The sequence below is a fragment of the Heterodontus francisci genome, chromosome 20 (genome assembly GCF_036365525.1).
Source record: "Heterodontus francisci isolate sHetFra1 chromosome 20, sHetFra1.hap1, whole genome shotgun sequence".
Taxonomy (NCBI): Eukaryota; Metazoa; Chordata; class Chondrichthyes; order Heterodontiformes; family Heterodontidae; genus Heterodontus; species Heterodontus francisci.
Window position 1 is genome coordinate 23,607,756 of NC_090390.1, and position 14,158 is coordinate 23,621,913.

The 14,158-nt window shown below is 42.0% G+C and overlaps 1 protein-coding gene across 1 annotated transcript in view; it reads right to left on the reverse strand.

The window, feature by feature from the left end:
* Nucleotides 1-3,277: 3,277 nt before the first annotated feature.
* arid5b (AT-rich interaction domain 5B) overlaps nt 3,278-14,158 on the reverse strand; it is a 132,236-nt gene continuing 121,355 nt past the window's right edge. The window contains exon 10 of the mRNA XM_068052444.1: nt 3,278-7,570. Coding sequence (XP_067908545.1) covers nt 5,378-7,570 — 2,193 coding nt within the window. The 3' untranslated portion in view covers nt 3,278-5,377. The remainder of the gene's footprint in view (nt 7,571-14,158) is intronic.

The following is a 14,158-nucleotide window of genomic DNA, read 5'->3' on the forward strand; positions in this document are numbered from 1 at the left end:
TTGAATGGAAGGAGCAGGAAATTATTACATTCTAGTTCCTCACCGCTTCAATCTTAAGTGTGATTTCAGACATCTTCCTGCATGTGGGGAGGGCTACAGAAATACATGTTACTGCACTGAATTAGTTCTGACCACTAAAAACCTTACTCTAAGTTACACTTAATAACACATTATAATATTGTGTAACACAGCAGCCTAGAAATTGGGTCTGAGCCAATTGTTGGTGTCTACAGCAATCGTTGATGCGTGGTTGGAATGAGCACTCCTGCCCCTCTTAGCCCCACATTCATGTTATTTACCTTCTTTGTTGCAGCCAATTCCAAGGGCTGATTTTCCATGATGGCTCAGGGCAAACCAATGTTGCAGCGAGGACTTCAAACAGGCACTGGGACCTTTACATATCCAAATAAAGGGCCTAACACTGGCTTCAGACATAGGTAAAAGACGCCTCTTGTTTGTCCTTACCCAACATTGTAGGTGGTGCCCTTTCAGCTGGAAATGTGCACACATTCCCTATCTGCCATATTTGAGCTTTAGTAGTCTAGAGTAGTGACTGAGCAATGGGTACTGCAGGGACCAATTTATAGCCCACTATGTAATACACATGCTATAACCATGCAACACACCATACATGTAACGCGCATTACGTCAATAACAGTGTATTATCAGCTTAAATGCATATCATGTATTATGATATGCCATGATTATGCCATGTAATGTGTTTTAAACCACGTAACATTTTATACCATGTAACAGTGTATCATACCATCTGACATATTTAACACACATCACCATGTATTACACATTATATTATGTAACACGCAAGATGTTATAGTAAGCAACACATGCTATTCTCTTGGCAACACACTATAATCATACACAATGTATTGTACCATATAACACACAATATATCAGCACAAAATGATAGCCTTTACCTTTTTTAATATGAACACTTATGACATTTTTACTTTCTATCCATAGATGGTATATGAGGGGATATATTCATGCGTATCTCACTCATTCACTTTGAGTGTTAAGTGGAGCATGTTCCAATGACGCAAGTGAATATCCCTCAGGTCCTTCAGAATATATACAATCGAAGGATTGATTGAACTGTGATTCTGCAGATGAATCAATCAGGAGGTTTCACTCTTATAAAATCACTATTACTTCCCATTAAAAATATTTTTTGTTAAATTCCCTTCATCAGGGTGAGGAATGCCAGTGACATATAATGGAACACTTGGCCAATTTTACTCTCCTGACAGAATCAAGGGGCTGAATTTTACCAGCCCTTTGGGGATGTACTTGGAGGCAGGAAAAATGGTGCAGAAAGGCATTGGGTAGTATCCCCATTGTCTTCCTGCCGCCATGCCATTTTGCCAGTGGCAGGAAAGGTGGCCTGCCCGCCTAGAGTACAATTGAGCCACTTAAGTAGATAATTAAAAGCCTTTTCCTACCTCCACTAGCATTTTACAAGCTGCTGGGGGGCCCACCGCTGCCTGGGGAGACTGCCAGGTGAACCCTGGCGGCCTCCCAGCAGGCTCCAGGGGCCTCCTTTTTGGGAACTCTGTTACCCACGGAGGGGCTTTCCGGTGGCAATAGTCACCCCCACGGCAACATGCAGCCTTCCCTCCACGCCTCCCCCTCGCCGGGGCCTACCTGCCTGGCCCCAGCATCCCCAGACCCCACTTACCTGTCTTCAAGGGCATATAGCCTTTGATGCACCCTCATCCTCCAGGTGCAGTCCCACCAGTAGTCACCACTAGTGGTGGCGCTGTTGAGCTGCCAGCCCTCTGATGGGCCAGCAGCTCTTGCGGGCGGGCCGTCATCCTTAATAGAGAAAGCAGCCACTTAATTGGCTGCCACCGGCAAAATGCGGCCCTGGGTCCCACTGCCTGCCAAAGTCAGGTCTCCCCTCCCCCTGCTGGCTATATAAAATCCAGCCCAAGTAATCTTGAATCAAGTATAGGACAGATGAGATGCAAAGCAAAGTATCAGATTTAACCCCAATTTCAGAAGATCATCAGCCAATGCTTTTTTCCCCCCATTTTCAATAGCACTATATCTTACTGCCTCTGAGCACAATTTGTGCTTAATTGTAGTTTGATCTGTACAGTCACTCCTGTGCCAACATTCATCCCTCAACTAATAGTACAAAGAACAGATTAACCAGTAAATCATTTATCTCGTTATGTTGTTGGACACCAATTGACTGCCATGTTTGCCTACAAAACAATAGTGAATACAGCTGAAAAGTAATTTATTGGCTGTAAAGCACTTTGGCACATCCTGAGATTGTAAAAGAAACATATATAAATACAAGTCTTTCTTTTAAATTGTGAATTCACACCCACTTTGCCCTTCCTTTGCATATCTAGAGTTGAAACAGGTGGTAAAACCCAAATCCCCTTTCAGTGCTAGTTTCAGGTTTCAGTCTTGTCAATGACAGAGCCTTCTACTGAATTAACAAAACTGAAAGTGGACTTACAACAAGAAAATTGTGTATTTAATTCCAATTAAATTTACTTAGGATATCAGCTTTTGTTTTCTCAGACAAGCCCTCATGTTACATTCTGATGACTTACTAGGATCTGATGATTCTTTGTAATGCTACGGTTATTTAAAGCCCTTTTACTGTTCACAGGTTGCTGCACAATATCATGCCTCTTTCATTAGCAAAGTTCGCTGAGCTGGGGACCTGCGGAAATCTAGTTTACAAAAGCCAAAGGCTTCAAGATTAGTGGAAACAGATTTTAACATAAAATCAAGTTATTTATCACTGCCATTTTTAAAAATATTGTGAAAAAGTCCAATGTTCGAAAAATCCGGGCTACAGTCAGTGATTTGTTTGAGAAGAGATGATGAAAGGTCAGGCACATTTTGATGAAGTCCCTATCTCAGTCATGCTGCTATGGGGATACAGTGAGCAAAGGTCAGGTGTTTCAAATGGCTGCTGGCATATTTCTGAATAGCCAGTGCAGAATGGTATTGTCACAAGTGAGTTTTCAAAAAGTCTACAAAATGTCACATTTTGTACATTAAGATAACATGTTTGAATTTTAATTGTCTACAAACATTTATTTTAAGGTATCATTTCAACTTGTACCTCTTCATATCCTACTTGTATATCAATTGCTTAACAGTAATTCCATTATTGAGAGTAAGTGGCTGGGCTGTTACTTAAATTAGTGAACTCATTTTGTGACTAAACTTAAGCTTTGAGAAAGACTCCTAACCTTTAGTTTAAATTAGTCATTTAAAAAAAAAACATACATTTTAAGTAGTAAAACTTTTATTAAATATAACAGTGGATCAGAAAGTACAAAATATTTTGCCAGCTATGTGATTGATAAACTATTGGCACAAAGTATCAAAAGCATTTACCAAGAAGTACACTTTGAGAACATACAAAAACAAAACTTTAGTGTTTACATTTGGCTCAGCAACATTAGCTTTAAAGTTTGAACCTAATGTAAGGTTACTCAATAACCTTAAACTATCAGGACCCATCTTAATGTTACTAGTCTTCACTTTTAACTATGTACAAATCACCATACATGAAAATGTGCTATAGATCCAAAACAAAAATGCAAAAAGAAATGTGTTCGTTATTTACAAAATACAAGTTTTATAATAAGAACATGTCAGTATAAACATCTTGCTGATAAGATACAGATTGAAAATATTTAAGCAGTGTCTTGGTGAATAAAACAACCATTTTAGAACAACATTCTCTGTAACTAATATAGCCACAATCAGACAAACAATCTCTTAAGTGCCCATTATAATCATTACGAGCATGGAAACCAACAAAAATAATATATCCTGATTTCACAATACTTATGATCATAATGCTCTTTGCAAAGCTAGACCAGATGTGACCACGGTATACCATTGACAAACATGTGCGGTTAAGTACTGAAGTTTTAATGTGTTGTTGAAATGAAAAGGCACAGTTAGTTCTTGATGTAGCAGTGGAGTTGCCAGAAGGCCACATGCAATACTGAGGCATCAGTTAAACATATTTAGTGTGGAACTGAAAGGAAATTATTGTAACCAAATGTCAAGTTCTCTAGAAGCAAATGTTCTAATAAGTTTAAGACTTTCTTTGAAAGTATTTTGCCTATGTTTAATTTGCTTAGCATGAGGGCACTTTCAAACGTAAAGTGAAATTTTCCAAACTCCAAAAGGCTGCCAGATTTGAGCCAAGCCCAGGAGTTGAACAAAGAGCCAGAACTGCATTTCAACACAAATCTTATTAAAGCTTCACCAACAGCTGCTGAGACAAGGGGAATTGACTGAAGGGGCTTTATTATATAACCAGCAGAATTCTCCCCAATGCCAAAGTGGAATCTTGTTTTTCTTATTATTATTATTCAGCTTCACTCCTGCCTCTTTTCAAAATCTGCCCTGTTTACATTAGAGAGATTTACGGTTCAAACATTTGATTGACAAAACATTATGCAGAACCACAGAAAGAACCCTTGCAGCTATACTTTTGTGACCTTAAATGCAAGAAAGGCAGGATCTAAATATAAAATTATCTTTTTCCCCTGCAATGTAGCAATTGCAAACTACAGCTAGCATATTTTATATACAAATTTTTATCTCGTATGATTGGTAGCGGTTTGAAAGCTTGCCAGGGATGGCATTGAAAATATGAAAATTGAATTTGAATATTTACATTTCTTTTGAAATATTAAAACTTGGCAAACGTTTCTCAAGTTACAGTTATTTTATTCTTTGTAAACTTCTGCTTTTGTCATTGTGAAAGTCAAATTGCTAACAACTGCAAGAATGGCAATTATATCCAAAAAAAAAAATCAGTGGAAAATAAAACTAGTGGTGCACTATTACATAGTACAGAAATTAACCACCACATATGGGTTCTACAGAAAGAATTCAAAAGAATCCAAACAGACATTTACAGCTGCAGAGGACTTCCTGTAGTTATTATTTCTATCCTGTTCTGGAACAAGAACACAATACTCAACACATCCATCAACTGACACTATGAGAAATGCACAACAAAACAGCTGAAAGTAAAACCTGACTACAGTTGCATAAATTAATTAAGATGTAAATGTTTGTAGTGAATATTTACAGCCATTTAATGTGTTGATATTGTAATAGTGTTAGGTTGCAGACAAGAAAAAATTCTATGTACAAAAAAATATTACTACGCATTCAATGTACTAAAACACACACACAAATCTTACAATCTGCAGATGATAAGAACACCTAAAGTGAATGCAAGAGGGACATAAACCGGTTGCCGGTAGCTTGCAATCACAAAGTCTTACAATGTAGCGTGGAATGTCAGGCTGTTACGCTACAACTCGTGATTTCATCAAATGTTCACAAAATAAAACGTTTATAGTTTCGTGCTGGGATGTAGAGGAGAGATTGGTGAGGTGGAGTATGCAACTTGTGGGTTCAGAGAAGTTAGAGGATAAAGGCTATGGTGCAAAAGGTCCCCGTAAGAGGCTGCGACTGGAGTAGCAGCTGCAGACAGATGTCTATACAGTTGTGGGGAGGCACCAGTCGAAGCAAGGATTTGTCTCTGCATCGCCGGTATCATGAAGGAATGGATGGCAAGTGGTTGCATGAGTGGAGACAACACAGCCTGATTTTTCAAGTATTGTAAGGGATGGGCATAGTCAACCGGAAACCCTGAGCCCAGGCCATCGCACATATCTTGAACCTGAGATACGAAAGCTCCAGGATACACACCCGGGAATATCGGAGTCGGCAGTGGGAACTTGTGGCCCTCCAAAATGATCCCTGGGGCCCGATTTTTGCTACTTTCCCCTTCCAAGTCAGACGGTTTTTCTTTCATTGCCAAGTCCTTTGACAGCAGCATAGGAGACACAGCCCGTAGCTTTTTCTCTGGGCTCTGACTGCTTCCATTGTCTGCTCCCTCGCGGTTTCTCTTGATGGGTTTGGAGCTCCCAATGACCTGCGAACCGCCTTTGGAGCTCATCGTGGGTCTGACCACTTCCTCCAGCTTTGCCGAGGGTGTTGGGATGGCTTCCCCGCTCTTGTTGTTGGTAAGTATTGGCATTGGAGGGACACGGCAAGCTTTGGGGTTGCAATCACTGTGGGCCGGCTGTGTACTTGCTATCGTGCTCTTGTTCTCTACCTGCAGCGGTAAATGAATGGCATTGTTTGCTGAGCTCTTGGGTAGTGTTTTCTTTAACTTTGGAAGACTTAAGTCAGTGGGCTGCTCCTCTGTGGGAGACTTCACTGCACATTTCTTTTCCGGTCGATGCAAAGTTGAAAGATAACTTAAATAGACCGTATCCTGGTTTTTATGTTGTGCAAATGAAGAACTTTTATCCTTTGTGATACTGCTCAGGTACTTTGATGTGTGGTCATTATTAAGGTGATGCTCTGTATGTCTGTAAAGATTATGCAGGTGAGGGGAGGAGTAGAAGTCTGCTAGAAAATTTGACACTTGTGATGGTGGGCAACCTTTCTTCTCAGAACCTTTATTTTCATTGTCTACAAGGTCAGAGGTGAAAGGGTAAGGAGCGCAGCTTTTAAATGAGTCTGAGCAATTGAGGTGATGCTTGGAAAGATAAGCAGCCTCAGAATCTGATAATTTATTCAAACCATCGTGTTTAAATGCCTCCTCTCGCTCATCAGTATTTCTCTTCTGAAAACTATGTGCATGTTGAATCACAGAAGGTCTATTAATAGCCAACTGGTCTGGCGTGGAGCCTTGTAAAAAACTACTCTCAGTCGTAACAATTTCCTCTCCATTCTCACCAAATCTTCTACTGCTAAGTAACAGGGGTGGGGCTCCGATTGGATAGTTATTAGGCAAAGTGCCACTGACCTGTGATAAGAACTTCTTCTTGGCGAGTGGTGACAGAATGCCTGGGTGTCCCCTGGAGTACACCAAAGACATGTAGCTGGGGCAAGCTTCAGTTTTTGGCGTAACAAGGAGCTCCTCCTCTTTGTGAGGGCCAGGTGATGAGTTCAGGTTACCATTCCCCGCTTGCCCTAGCGGCTGTCTCTGCACGCTATGCGGCCCTTTGCTTCCTGGCCAATTCTCAACCTCCTCCTTCGGCGACTGATCGACATGAATGGAGCTGTTTGCAGCATCTGACGATGCTACGCTCGGTCCCTGATCAGGAGCATCTCTTTCTGCACCTTTCTCTGCTGCGGTTACCTCACCGGCAGCTTTCTCCTGGAGATCGTTAGCCAGCACGTCTGGCGGGTGTTGTGGCGAATCAGGATCCTGGCAGGATGCTGAGACAGACATGCTTTCTGCCTGAGGCTGTTCATCCACCGGGCTTTGTGCTGTCGCATCTCTTGAATGGGCCATGAGGCCCTGGTGCAAAGACAGTGGCTCGGCCTCCTTTCCATTTGATTGATCACTGTTGGCTTTGCTGACTTGCTCCTTGGGTTGGGCTCCTTTGCCATCTGAGCCCTCAGCAAGGTCACAGCAGTTCTGTTCCTCCTCTCCATTCTCAATCTGCGTCACCGCCCCTTCCCTTGACAAGGCCGAGGTTCCTCTCCATTCCTCCATCTCCTGGTTGCCCTCTGTGGCTGCAAGTGCCTATTTAATAAAAAAAAAATACAATTAACAATCCAAAATTCACTAAAAAGGAGCACAGACATAGACCATGAGCCTAGAGATACTTTGCCATCCCAGGTTATAACAGCAGGAGCAAAATCCGCTAAGTGTTGACACACAGAGAGAAATTAGGGCAGGTAATCAAAAGCTTGGTCAAAGAAGTAGGTTTTAAGGAGCTACTTAAAGGAGAAAAGAGAGGTTGAGAGGTTTAGAGATTTCGAGAGGGAATTCTGGAGCTTAGGACCAAGACAGCTGAAAGCACAGCCACCAATGGTGGGGGATGGACAAGGGACCAGAGTTAAAGAAACACAGCATTCCGAGAGGTTTGTAAGGCTCACATTAATACCCCCAGCCCATCCCTCTCCCCCCCCACCTCCCACAATCAACCTTGATATCAAGGCAGCATTTGACCAAGTATGGCATCAAGGAGCCCTAGCAAAACTGAAGTCAATGGGAATAGGGGGAAAACTCTCCACTGGTTAAAGTCATACTTAGCACAAAGAAAGATGGTTCTGGTTGCTTAAGGCAGGATCGAGTCCTAGGCTTAAGCGTCTTCAGCTGCTTCATCAATGACCTTCCCTCCATCATAAGGTCAAAAGTAGGAATGTTTGCTGATAATTGCATAATGTTTAGTACCATTTTCAACTCCTCAGATACCGAAACAGCCGTGCCCGCATGCAGCAAGACCTGGTCAGCATTCAGGCTTGGGCTGATTACTGGGAAGTAATATTCACGCCACACAGGTGGTAGGCAATGATCATCTCCAACAAGAGAGAATCTAACCATCTACCCATGACATTCAGTAGTATTACCATCGCTGAATCCCCAACTATCAACATCCTGGGGTTACGACTGACCAGAAACTGAACTGGATCAACCATATAAATACTGTGGCTACAACAGGTCAGAGACAGGACAATCTGCAGCAAGTAACTCATCTCCCAACTCACCAAACCCTGTCCATCATTTACAAGGCACAAGTCTCGAGTGTGATGGAACACTTTCCACTTGCCTGGATGGGCTCAACTCCAACAACACTCAAGCAGCTCAACGCCAGGACAAAGCAGCCCGCTTGATTGGCACCCCATCTACCACCTTCAACATTCACTCCCTTCACCGATGCACAGTGGCAGTAGTGTATACCGTCTACAAGATGGACTGCAGCAACTCACCAAGGCTCCTTTGACAGCACCGTCCAAACCCGCGACCTCTATCACCTAGAAGGACAAGGGCAGCAGACAAATGGAAACGCCACCACCTGCAAGTTTCCCTCCAAGTCACTCACCATGCTGACTTGGAACTGTATCGCTGTTCCTTCACTGTCACTGGATCAAAAGTCTGGAACTCCCTCCCTAACAACACTGGGTGTACCTACACCACATGGACTGCAGCAGTTCAAGGCGGCAGCTCACCACCACCTTCTCAAGGGCAATTAGGTATTGACAATAAATACTGGTCTTGCTAGTGACACCCACATCTCAGGAACAAATAAAAAAATGTAATCTCCTGGGAAAGGGGGAGAAAGAATCATAGGCTAAATTGGGGGGGGGGGGACCCTCCCTGAAACAATGGAGACTTCTACTTTTGAATCTCTAGTTTAATTACAAAACTTTAAACTGTATTCATCTGCCTGTTTCACTTTTTGATAGTGATTGCAACTGCTCTTTGTGCCTGACAGAAGCTGTCTCTTTCAGCTTTAATAGCTCTACTGCTGCAGTCACTTAAAGTGGAAGCAGATTTTAAAGTAAAAATCAGCAAGTTTGTTTTTAAATCACTGCCATTTTTAAAATATCATTAAAAAGTCTGATGTTCGAGAAGTCCATGCTCCAGTCAAAGTGACTCGTTTGAGAACAGATGGTGTGACGTCAGATGCGTTTCGCTGAGTTCCCTATCTCGGTCGTGCTGCTTTGGGGATAGTGAACAGAGGCCAGGGACTCAAATTGGGTTGGAGAGAGAGAGAAGAGAAAAAGATGTATTTATTTGCCCAGGCTTCCAGTATACTTCCTAATAGCCAGTTCAGAATGGTACTAGCACAAGCCATTGTGTGTGGTCTGAAGAAACCAGGGAACAAAAACCAGAGCAACAAAAATAATATACATTGATATTTCTGTACAATAACATTGGATCACATTCAAGCATAAATCAAAACTTTTAATGTTTAGACATTACTAATATGTTTTATTTTCCTAGTCATCTATATTCTCCACAATCCATTATCTCCAGTTGCATTTTTAACATAATGGAGCATTGCATTGTAAATAATTGCTGAATTTATAATGAAAGGGTTACCATGACAACAATAACCTACTTTCTTTGGCATTTTGTATGATTATTTTAGAACAAAGCCCTTGCTGGAACATGATATGCACTGGCTATATCACTTCCTGGTAAACAAATGTGAATTCTTTCTTGCTAAAATTTTCAGTCAATGATTCCGCAGCCTTCAGTCCCTCAGTGTGAACATCAGTGTCGCAGAATGTACATCACCACCAGGAACTTCCGCAGTATGGCGGGTTCTTCCAGTCGGCTGCTGTAACTCAATGCAAGATCAGTGGATGCTGGGTTTCCATAACGAACTCTAGCACAGAAGGAGGCCATTCAGCCCTTCAAGCCCATTCTGCCATCTAATTAAATCATGGTTGATCTGTACTTCAAAAGTTTCCAAAGTTACAGCAGCTGATCAGGAGAACCACCCAACAGCCCACCATCACTTGAGGAATTAACCCCTGATGTGTTGATACTGACAGCCACTGCCAGCTCAAAAGATAGACTCGCAGCTGAACAACACCCCCCACTACCCAACCCCCACCCTCAAAACCAAACATAGCACTGAAGCCATGAGGTTAATTTTTAAAAACTGCTAGCCAGAAATGTTCTCAAAGACCCCTTTCCCATTACAAGAATTAACTAAAGAATGAAAGAAGGCACCTGCATTTATGAAGCGCCTTTCATGACCTCAGGATATCCCAAAGTGCTTTGCATTGTATGGAATACTTCTAAAGTGTAGTCAGAGTTGCAATGTACAAAGCACGGTAGCCATTTTGCTGTTTGTAGGATCCTGCTGTACACAGTGTGATAATGACCAGACAATTTCTTTTTAATGATGTTGGTTGAGGGATAAATGTTGGCCAGGACCAGGAAGACTGCCTCTGCTCTTCTTCAAAGAATGCCATGAACTCTTTCACGCCCACAGAGGTGACAGACAGGGCCTCAGTTTAAGATCTCATCCAAAAGACATTTCAAAGCCACTTGAACTGTGTTTCCATGGTTTATATGACATTTTCTAATCCACTTAGTTAGACTGCTGCCTTACCAATCACTTCCATTGTCCTAAATATTTGCATGTACAAATAATATAGGGCAATTTTCCAAACGTATGCTACTGTTGACAAGTTTACATGTTGACAAGTTTACCTGTCGGCTGAAGTTATGGAGAAATCGTGGAGCCCAACGTCTATTGTAATGGACAGTTAAACAGATGGACCTGTCTCACTGAGGCTAAAAATTCATCAACAAGATATTCAAATTAGCAAGTATTAAGCAAGCATTAAAGGGAAAATTAAGAGATCCTAATTTCGCTATCCACTGTGACGTTATATAGAATTGCACAGAATTTACATTCTGCCCAACTAGTCCATGCCAGTGTTTATACTCCACTTGAGTCTGCTCCCACCCATCTTCATCTAACGCTATCAACATATCCTTCTATTCCTTTCTCCTTCATGTGTTTATCTCGCTTCCCCTTAAATGCATCTATGCGATTCACCTCAACTGCTCCTTGTTTTAGCGAGTTCCATGTCCTAAGAACTCTGAGTATTGGATTTATTAGTGACCATCTTATTATTTAAGGCCCCTAGTTGGACCCCTTCACAAATGGAAACATTTTCTCTATGTCTAACCTATCAAACCCTTTTATAATCTTAAAGGCCTCTATCAAATCACCTCTCAGCCTTCTCTTTTCTAGAGAAAAGAGCCCCTAGCCTGTTCAGTCCTTCCTGATAGTAAGATAGTCAGAGATACTGCAGGAGAATGGTAGATGATCCAAGAAGTGAAACCACACAAAGACATTAGGAATCCTGGCCCAATTTCCAGCTCCTCAGTTAATCGCTTGAAGTACGATTATAGAAAACAGAAAGAATATGATTCAGGCTGTATTTTAAATAGGAAAAGAACAGCACAGGCTGTTAGAGTAATGTTAGGAGGTTATCACTGTGATTCAAAATAAAATTCAAGGTTGGCATTGTACAACAAGGCTAGATTCACTTGTGCACTTAAATTAACATATTCAAAAATCGATATTTGAAAACTCCTCCACTGTTCTGATATGACAAACTAAGCATCCTAAAACGATCTCTCATTCATGGTTGTGAGGATCCCAATAAAAGCCACTGTTTTTTTTTGGTTAGTGAAGCTGTTTCAGTCACGTGATAAAACCACACATTTTCCTTTCTTGTAAAATCCTTTTCCTCCCACTGTCATGTTTCATAGAAACCACAACAGCAGTTGGCGATGGTAACAGCAGATACAAATTTAGAGGAGGAAAGCGCAACAAAGGGGTAAAAAAAAAAGCAGGGCAGACATACTTTGTGTTTAAAATGATGTCCTGGGGAGAGCTGTCCGATTGCAACGCAACCTCCAGGTTCTGCTTGAACTCCGCCTTTGTGATTTAGCATGTCATTAAAACCCCTCCCCTCTGTTACTTCTTACCAACCACTCTGAGCGAGGCTTTGGCATCATGGCAGCCTTCCCACCACTGAATCAGAAGGGACAGTATTTGAACCCTGCTCGACAGTCCTGGAGTGTCCAGTGGGTTCCAGTGACAACGCCCTTGTATGCTACGGGTTGTGAGCCTATTAAACTCTCCCACCATACAGGACTAACCACACTCTTAGCTGGTATAAAAATGGTTACAGCCGGGCAAGGAGCATTCACGTTGTCAGACCGTTAATCAGCCTGTAAATCCTCCCACTACTTCTCACTGTTCTCCAAGTGAAGTTACAAAAATAAACTGATGATTCTCACTCACTGTTACAAGCCTGGGCCTGAATTCGAAGCGTGATTTTAAGCTATTAAGAAAACATACACGCAAAACTAGCAGAACTTGAGGTGGGCAAGGAGGAAATGGGATTGTTTTATTACACAATAGCTCCAAAATTAAAAATATTGTGAATGGTTTTAACATCACATGGTGCTAATCCATGGACTTGTAATTAAAGTTACGTCACTGCATGTGTATATAGCATTTCCCACAATGCTGCCACTGTGGAGATTGTAATTCAAATTTCCTGCAATGTGACTTGTGAACATAATTTCCCCTATTTATAGCATTATGTAGAATAATGAACTCTGACTCCCAGGGCCAGCTCAAGGTGCTACCTGCACCAGTGCTGACTGACAGGCCTTTTTGAGCTTCTTGTCACTCTGTTGCAACGTGCCTTTGTGCACTCTAAATGGCAGCATTGTCTAAGGGTTTCATTTTCTGCTGAGTAAACTGTCAAGATAAGCAGCGTGTTAAGACGGCCCTTTTAGCTATAAATCTACTCAGCCAGAAATCCACTTAATAGTTTCACTGACATGCATTTGAACTTCATTTTACCCTTGAGTATTTTTTTAAACTCTAATTTGTGTACTGCTTGTTTCTTAACCTCCCTTGGACCAGATTATCATCCAGCGTTCAAGCACTCACTGTGAGTTTAAGGCGGGAGCACTTTCCCGGTTACCTCCTGACCACCTCTCGCTGTCTGCCCAAGGCAGGCTTGACTTGATACTCAAAACGCACCAGGTGGGTGGAGATAGGCAAAGACTTAACAACAACATGCATTTGTGTAGCACCTCTAGGCACTTCACAGCAACAAAGATCAGACAAAATTTGACACCGAGCCACAAAAGGAGATATTAAGACAGGACTTGGTTAAAAACATTCTTTTTAAGCAACGTCTTAAGGGAAGGGAGAGGTTTAAGGAGGCAATTCCAGAGCTTAGGGCTTAGACGGCTAAAGGCACAGGCTGCCTCTAGAGGGGCAAAGAAAATCGGGGATGCTCAAGAGTTCTCAGAGTGTTACAGGGATGGAGGAGATGAGGCACAACTCCATCCCGTCAATCTTAGGTGCCATGTGCTCGCAGCCTAACTCACTGTGCCAGCAGACTTCGGTTTCCACAGTACTGCACGAGGCTGAAAGTGCTCCATGATCCCTTTAACAGTAACTTAATTCCATGAAATGGTTCTTTGCTGGAGAATACTGGAATGGAAACACTGAAGATCTCGATTTAATCAGCAAGTCGATATTTGGGGAAAACAAGAGGCAGGATTTGGACAAGATTTATTTTTTAACCTAGTTTATCCTCCTGACAGGATTAAACCTTTATGACAGTATTCCCTTTGACAAGATCAAGTTGCTCTTATTAAAACTAAAGCAAAATGCTGAGGATGCTGGAAATCTGAAATAAAAACAAAGTGTTGGAAATACTCAGCAGGTCAGGCAGCATCTGTGCAGGGAGAGAAGCAGAGTTAACGTTTCAGGTCAATAAGCCGATGTTCTGACGAAAGGTCACAGACCTGAAACGTTAACTC